This window comes from Colossoma macropomum, unplaced genomic scaffold (assembly GCF_904425465.1).
Source record: "Colossoma macropomum unplaced genomic scaffold, Colossoma_macropomum, whole genome shotgun sequence".
Lineage (NCBI taxonomy): Eukaryota > Metazoa > Chordata > Actinopteri > Characiformes > Serrasalmidae > Colossoma > Colossoma macropomum.
The window spans coordinates 17,351,947-17,360,338 of record NW_023494800.1 but is presented as its reverse complement, the minus strand read 5'-3'; the positions used below and the strand labels follow the sequence as shown (position 1 = coordinate 17,360,338).

Below are 8,392 nucleotides of genomic sequence, written 5' to 3'. Positions count from 1 at the left end.
TTTTAAACAATTCACATTTTTTGGTTGCAATTTAATTCCATGCTGTCTATATCTTTGCAATATTGTCCTGACATCAGCCATAAGACTTCAAAGGATTTGATAAAGGTAATAGCATCATCTACAAAGGGGACACAGCTTCCTCCAAGGCTGTAATGTTAGTAATCTAAGCAAAGACAAAGATGAATCCTATTTTCTAATGCTCACCATTGAAGAGATAGGTGAATCTTGATTTATGCATCCAACTAAATTCAGCAAATCATTTGCACATTGGACTAATATGTTCTATTAGATATGATCTTTTAGAAAGATGCTCAACAGCAGCCTCTCAATACAGCCTAGGTAACTGTCAAATCTGGAGAATGAGCATGACTCTACTCTGCTCTCTATCTCTCATGAAGGTGAGTGAAATCAACTCACTAGCATTCTGGGTCTGGATGCTACTCACACTAAGAGGTGAGTGAACTTTCTTGATCATGCTAAACATGAATACAGACATGTGAAAATTGTGCATGAAGAGGCTCGCACAAGAGTAAGATTATATTTCAAACTAGACTCTGCCTCTTGTGATGCAAATACATTTTCTGCCTCAAGTCCATTGTTCTAATAATGAAGTCTATGTTGTTCTCATAGGCCTTGGTATTTCCAATTTTTTTACTCATTAGCCACTTGGCATTTTTCTCTCATATATTTTAAAGTCAACCCCTACCATACTCTCATCCTCCAATTCTGTTAACTCCTCTCTCTTGTTTGACAGTTTTATGATTCAAACCGGATTCCATTGTGGTATGGTGTTTTTTCTGTTGCTGCTGAATAAACTGGCCCACTGGTGAAAACTTTGCTCATATGAGGATGTACGCTCGTCCAGAACAAGACATCACCTCAACTTTTCCTGCTTTAATATAATGTCATCCACTTGGGATGTTTGGGGGGGGTTGGGTAGTCAACCTCATTTCACATTTCAACACATCCCAGCAGTGCTTCCAAATGCAATTCTCTTAAAAAATGTGAGCAACAGGTTTGCAGACACAAACTACATCACAATGAATAAATTCAGCAATATATACATATATAAAAGATGACTGGCAAGTCTTCAAAATGAAACAATTACAGCTTATCTAGAAGACATCAAATACACTTTTTAAATTTCCAGTTAATATTATTTAAACAACAAAATTGTTAACTGACGCTACCAGTGCTTACATCACAGAGAATAAACTTACTTTGTTCTTTTGCTAATATCACTACTGCAGGACTACAGCACCATTAAGTACTTAGCTTGGGTGTACATGCTTGCATTGAACATTTTTACAGAACAAAAACCTCCTCTATAAAACACTGATTTATTACTAACAATAGCTTTAACATATGATATATGAGTATATTAAATGCATATGTGAAATTAACATTTAAACTAGGATTCCTACCTAAAAAGGATTTGTGAGCTACACGTCCACACACTAAAGCTCTCTTCACATTGTGCCTTTAATGGATGAAGATGGGGAGAGTTACTTGCTTCCCTTAGTGCTCTTTACTCTGGCTCAGGTGTTATCATCCCAAAATATTGATATTCTGCTAGCATTGATTCTACTAGGATGGATTTTTCTGGGGGAGGTTGGGTGGAGAGTTGTTGTGATGGTGGAGAGACTTGTCACCTTCCTGGAAAATGCCATGACTTTCTGATTCTGATCACTTGACACCAGTTGCCTCACTGGCAGGCTTGGCTACAAAAATGACAAGTTTGAGACAGAAAGGAGAATGAGAAGACTCTGAGGATCTATTATGCACTAAGAAAGTTTCATTGTAAAGTGATCAGTTAAAATAATAATTATTAACTATATGTAGTGACCCATGAGCAATTTATTCCATTAATAATGACACAAACTGCTCTGCAGTGAATTGCATTTTTGACATGAAACATTGACATACTCTACAAATTATTTGTTGGTGGGTCAAAATATATGCTATTACAATATCAAAATATATTATTGCAATATTATTATTAAATAATTAGATCATTGATTTCATTCAATTTTTAATGAAGTGTGAAATTGTATTACATTTCAGGAAGTTATTCCAGTAATGGAAAATTATTACATTGTTGGGTTGTACAGAACACTCGTTCCCCTAGACAGTTCTTCAAAGAATAAAATGTCTGTAAAATGCATCCATCTATGCAAGGGCCACACAGCCTCATCTCTATGCTCCTAACTGAATGGGCATAGGCAGCAGAACACAATGAGAACAAACATGTAGTTCAGATGCAAGAATAGACAGCTTCTACTACTTTCTGTTACTTGTTGTTACAGGTTTTCTCTTGTGCCCTGCTTTGGTAGAGCCATAGCAGAAATAATGTTTGAATAAAGGTCTTACAGCATCATCTCTAAGCCCATAGATGAGAGGGCTCAGGCAGCGGGGCAGAATCAGAACAATGAGAAAATTAAGATATCTCAGGTGTTTAAAAAGAGCCGTATCACTACCAGCCATCAAGTAAAGTGCTCTCTCTACAGAGCCATAAACAAAAGAGGTGAGACACAGGCCCAGCTGAATGAGGTGCAGCAGCACAGTCCTGTGGGCTTTCTTAGCAGAGTCTTTATTGGAGGACATGGACTTGGCTGTGATCATAATGTTGATGTATGTGAAGATGATGATGACCGTTACTGACACAAAGTAAAGGACGTTGCATCCATTGTATAAATCAAGCTGCCAAGGTTTTATGAAGATCTGATCACGAAAGCAATACATCTGCATGTAGAAGAAGTTAGGGTCCATCACTGCTGCAAAAATGATGTCACTCAAAATGTTTGCAGAGCCAAATAACCAAACAAAGCAAATGGCAATGTAAGTCCTTTTCTGAGTGGCTATTTCAGCATGTCTTAGAGGAAAGCGTATGGCCACGTAACGCTCCAGTGACATCACAGCCAGGTTTAAAGGTGCATTGAGAAATGTTGTGGTAGACATAAACATGATGAGTGAACAGACGGCTTTAGCCAGCTTGAGGAAGGCCAGGGCCAGGACATACATCATAGTGGAGAGAATGAGATGAATAGAGTCATTAAAAAGCATGTGGGCAAAGAGAATGTAGCGTGGAGATTCTTTAAAAACACGCTTACTCTTAAGAGCATAGAGCATAATGCAATTTATATACACAGAAAACAGAGGAGTTAGTATTGCTACCACAAGCTTTGTTATATTCCCTCCATCCAGTTCTGATTTGATTAAATTCTGATAAAGAAAAGCATTCACAGTGCTTTCATTAGTGCCTGCCATTGACTGATTACAGAAACAAAAGTGAACAATATATTTCTCTATATTAATTGAAAGCTTCACTATATTAACTGAAAGTCAACTAGCAAGAACTAAAATAATGAACAGAAAATTATTTGGAGAATTGCAGGCAGCTTTTTTAAGGGCTAAGTGTACAATATAAAAGCACCCTGTGTATGAGCAGTCAGTAGTTTTGTGTATTTCTAATAAAAGTACTTTCTTTAAAAAGATGCACCTTGTAAATCCTTCAGGCTCCGAGCAGTGATACAGATTTCTGTGACTTTTATACTGTACAGTGACATCACAACATCAGAGAGGCAGAGAGAAAGGAAAAGATGGCCTCTTAGTCCTCTCTCTCTCTTCTCTCTCTCTTTTACACACGCGCACACACACATGCACACACACACACATACATGCACACACACACACACACACACACACACACACACACACACACACACACACACACACACACTCCTGCCTTCTCACTTGCTTTCTCATACCCTGTTTATATGCCTTGTTTGTTGAAAATTGTAGCATGAAGATTTTAAGGATTGTCATTTTAGTAGATTTTAGGATTCGCTTTAATCCTTGAATAATTAATACAAGATACAGAATTATATCTAATAAACTAAAACACCTGAGATAAATATTGCTAGAAACTGATAATAATTTCCCAATAATGTAATAACTCCAAAAAATTAAATGAAATTTTGCCAACAACTTTGTCAAAAAATGTAATAAAACCCAATAACGTAATTAGGGATGCACCAACACCACTTTTTCTCCTCCTACACCTGATCCTTGAGTATCGGCCAATCCTGAGTAGCGATTTTGATATGTACTCTATCTAACCTTACTAGCTTACAATTTATACAACTGTAAAAATAATTTACAATGTACAATTTGTACATATTTATTTATACATATTTCTACATATCTACATATTTATACATATTTATGTTTCAAGTCCCATACACTCTGACTCACATCTCCAAACATTGGACTCTGCTGGATTTCAGTAAATATTAGTAAATATTAGTCAAACAGTCAGCTATTGTCAATGAAGCAGTCACCACAGAAAAGCTCTGCTACTTTGTGTGAACAGTTTCACAGAGAAAATCTGCCATCACAGTAATTACCAATCAGTTCTGACACTGCATTAAGTAATAAGCGCATAACACAGGCAAGTGAACTCTGCTCAAAACCGTAACATTATTGTGGTTTGTTTTGCTGAAGTAAGCAGCTAATATTGGCTTTTTACATTAAGAAAACTTTTAAAAGCACCTAAATTAATTCATACTTTACTGGATTACAGTATTTTGTTTTCCCACTTTGTGCTCTACGTGGATTGTTTTAACTGAAGATTTAACACTGTTCAGTATGCGGTAATAATACCACAGGGAACAATGCATACAATGTTTTTCTTATAACACAATTGAAAACATGATAAAATCACTTTCAGTTTTTCTAGCATGAAACTGTATTAAAAATGTGATTAACCGGTTAAATGTAACGTAAAAATAACAGAATATATGGTTAAAATAGCACTCAGTTCATCTTTACTTGATGATTCAGGACAAAAACAATCATAGCAGGCAAGGGTCAAAACCAGAAGGCACAAAAAGACAAATCAAGGTAATACAAACAACAAAAAAAAACAGGTCATATTCAATAAGGCTCACAAAAAAGATAAGGCTCTGTATGCAACTGGTATGTTGGCAATACTTGGGAACGAGCAGAAAAAGTGTCCTCAGTGGGAGTCATGACATTAATAATGTTATTATTTTGTTATTCTTCATAGTTAAAATGTGACTAACTGGATAACATTGCTATTACTTTGTTAATATTCATAGAACATAGACCACACTAATAATTTGCCCAGTACATTTCAGAAGTGCTGTTCTGTGATCTACATTATATGAAGCAGGTTACACAATGAACAGATGACATAACTATCAAAAATGAATAATTACTAGCATACACTGTTGAATAGTAACATCTGTATTTTGTCATGTAAGCTAAATGCGGCTTCACAGCGGAGTACAGGTGTGTGTTTGATAATGCAGCCTAGATTTCTTCAGAGGCAAATCCAGCGCTGAATAACTTATACTTTCCTGCAAAAACTACAGTAGGTTAGCTTTTTAACCTGCCAAATACTTTTGTCTCATAATGTTATCACACACATTCTTCCCTAGCAGTTTGCCACTCCAATGAAATTGCTGAGTCTTGCCTGGCCACCTTATTGAAAAGGTTCTGGCTATGCCCCTGAATGTTTTGCATTTTGATGTGTAATTAACTACTCATTATTAACTATTTGAATAAAATAATGGGGGGAGGGGGTTGGGTAGTCAATCTCATTTCACATTTCAACACATCCCAGCAGTACTTCCAAATGCAATTCTCTTAAAAAATGTGAGCAACAGGTTTGCAGACACAGACTACATCACAATGAATAAACTCAGCAATATATATAACTGACGCTACCAGTGCTAACATCACAGAGAATAAACTTACTTTGTTCTTTTGCTAATATCACTACTGCAGGACTACAGCACCATTAAGTACTTAGCTTGGGTGTACATGCTTGCATTGAACATTTTTACAGAGCAAAAACCTCCTCTATAAAACACTGATTCATTACTAACAATAGCTTTAACATATGATATATGAGTATATTAAATGCAAATGTGAAATTAACATTTAAACTAGGATTCCTACCTAAAAAGGATTTGTGAGCTACACGTCCACACACTAAAGCTCTCTTCACATTGTGCCTTTAATGGATGAAGATGGGGAGAGTTGCTTGCTTCCCTTAGTGCTCTTTACTCTGGCTCAGGTGTTATCATCCCAAAATATTGATATTCTGCTAGCATTGATTCTACTAGGATGGATTTTTCTGGGGGATGTTGGGTGGAGAGGTGTTGTGATGGTGGAGAGACTTGTCACCTTCCTGGAAAATGCCATGACTTTCTGATTTTCATCACCTGACACCAGTTGCCTCACTGGCAGGCTTGGCTACAAAGATGACAGGTTTGAGACAGAAAGGAGAATGAGAAGACTCTGAGGATCTATTATGCACTAAGAAAGTTTCAAGTTTCATTGTAAAGTGATCAGTTAAAATAATAATTATTAACTATATGTAGTGACCCATGAGCAATTTATTCCATTAATAATGACACAAACTGCTCTGCAGTGAATTGCATTTTTGACATGAAACACGTAATAATGATTTGGGTTTTAATAACATGTAACATTGACATACTTTACAAATTATTTGTTGGCGGGTCAAAATATATGTTATTACAATATCAAAATATATTATTGCAATACTATTATTAAATAATTAGATCATTGATTTCGTTCAATTTTTAATGAAGTGTGAAATTGTATTACATTTCAGGAAGTTATTCCAGTAATGGAAAATTATTACATTGTTGGGTTGTACAGAACACTCTGTGTAAATCTAGTCTTCAAGAGCCTGTCATGTTGTGACAATCACTACAGCTGGAAAAAAATGCCCAGGGTGACTATGTATGTATGGTTATAGCATATAATCTACAAAGGATTTGTAAAACATCATAAATGGGCATAAACAAAATGCATCTATGCAAGGGCCACACAGCCTCATCTCTATGCTCCTAACTGAATGGGCATAGGCAGCAGAACAAAATGAGAACAAACATGTAGTTCAGATGCAAGAATAGACAGCTTCTATTACTTTCTCTTACTTGTTATTACAGGTTTTCTCTTGTGCCTTGCTTTACTAGAGCCACAGCAGAAATAATGTTTGAATAAAGGTCTTAAAGCATCATCTCTAAGCCCATAGATGAGAGGGCTCAGGCAGCGGGGCAGAATCAGAACAATGAGAAAATTAAGATATCTCAGGTGTTTAAAGAGAGCCGTATCACTACCAGCCATCAAGTAAAGTGCTCTCTCTACAGAGCCATAAACAAAAGAGGTGAGACACAGGCCCAGCTGAATGAGGTGCAGCAGCACAGTCCTGTGGGCTTTCTTAGCAGAGTCTTTATTGGAGGACATGGACCTGGCTGTGATCATAATGTTGACGTAGGTGAAGATGATGATGACCGTTACAGAAACAAAGTAAAAGATGTTGCATCCATTGTATAAATCAAGCTGCCAAGGTTTTATGAAGATCTGATCACGAAAACAATACATCTGCATGTAGAAGAAGTTAGGATCCATCACTGCTGCAAAAATGATGTCACTCAAAATGTTTGCAGAGCCAAATAACCAAACAAAGCAAATGGCAATGTAAGTCCTTTTCTGAGTGGCTATTTCAGCATGTCTTAGAGGAAAGCGTATGGCCACGTAACGCTCTAGTGACATCACAGCCAGGTTTAAAGGTGCATTGAGAAATGTTGTAGTAGATATTAACAGAATGAGTGAACAGACGGCTTTAGCCAGCCTGAGGAAGACCAAGGCCAGGACATACATCAGAGATGTGAGAATGAGATTCACAGAGTCATTAAAAAGCATGTGGGCAAAGAGAATGTAGCGTGGAGATTCTTTAAAAACACACTTACTCTTAAGAGCATAGAGCATAATGCAATTCATATACACAGAAAACAGAGTAGTCAGTACTGCTACCACAAGCTTTGTTATACTCCCTCCATCCAGTTCCGGTATGATTAAATTCTGATAACCAAAAGCACTTGCAGTGCTTTCATTAGTGCCTGCCATTGACTGATTACAGAAACAAAAATGAACAATATTTAACACTATATTAACTGAAAGCTTCACTATATTAACAAAAAGTCAACTAGCAAGAACTAAAATAATGAACAGAAAATTATTTGGAGAATTGCAGGCAGCTTTTTTAAGGGCTAAGTGTACAATATAAAAGCACCCTGTGTATGAGCAGTCAGTAGTTTTGTGTATATCTAATAAAAGTACTTTCTTTAAAAAGATGCACCTTGTAAATCCTTCAGGCTCCGAGCAGTGATACAGATTTCTGTGACTTTTATACTGTACAGTGACATCACAACATCAGAGAGGCAGAGAGAAAGGAAAAGATGGCCTCTTAGTCCTCTCTCTCTCTTCTCTCTCTCTTTTACACACGCGCACACATACATGCACACACACACTCCTGCCTTCTTACTTGCTT

At 36.6% G+C, this 8,392-nt stretch overlaps 2 protein-coding genes across 2 annotated transcripts; both read right to left on the bottom strand.

Moving 5' to 3' along the window:
- Positions 1-2,280: 2,280 nt before the first annotated feature.
- On the bottom strand, positions 2,281-3,270 carry LOC118820553 (odorant receptor 131-2-like). Its single transcript, XM_036588914.1, has one exon. The coding sequence runs from the start codon at positions 3,265-3,267 to the stop codon at positions 2,281-2,283; it is 987 nt and encodes a 328-aa protein (XP_036444807.1). The 5' UTR covers positions 3,268-3,270.
- A 3,711-nt stretch (positions 3,271-6,981) lies between these two features.
- On the bottom strand, positions 6,982-7,968 carry LOC118820552 (odorant receptor 131-2-like). The gene has a single exon (XM_036588913.1). It carries the CDS (start codon positions 7,966-7,968, stop codon positions 6,982-6,984), a length of 987 nt encoding a protein of 328 aa, XP_036444806.1.
- Between the last annotated feature and the right edge of the window lie 424 nt (positions 7,969-8,392).

Bases quoted from the DNA above. Each gene is read 5' to 3' on its own strand.
- LOC118820553 (XM_036588914.1), bottom strand. From the start codon at position 3,267: ATGGCAGGCACTAATGAAAGCACTGTGAATGCTTTTCTTTATCAGAAT.
- LOC118820552 (XM_036588913.1), bottom strand. From the start codon at position 7,968: ATGGCAGGCACTAATGAAAGCACTGCAAGTGCTTTTGGTTATCAGAAT.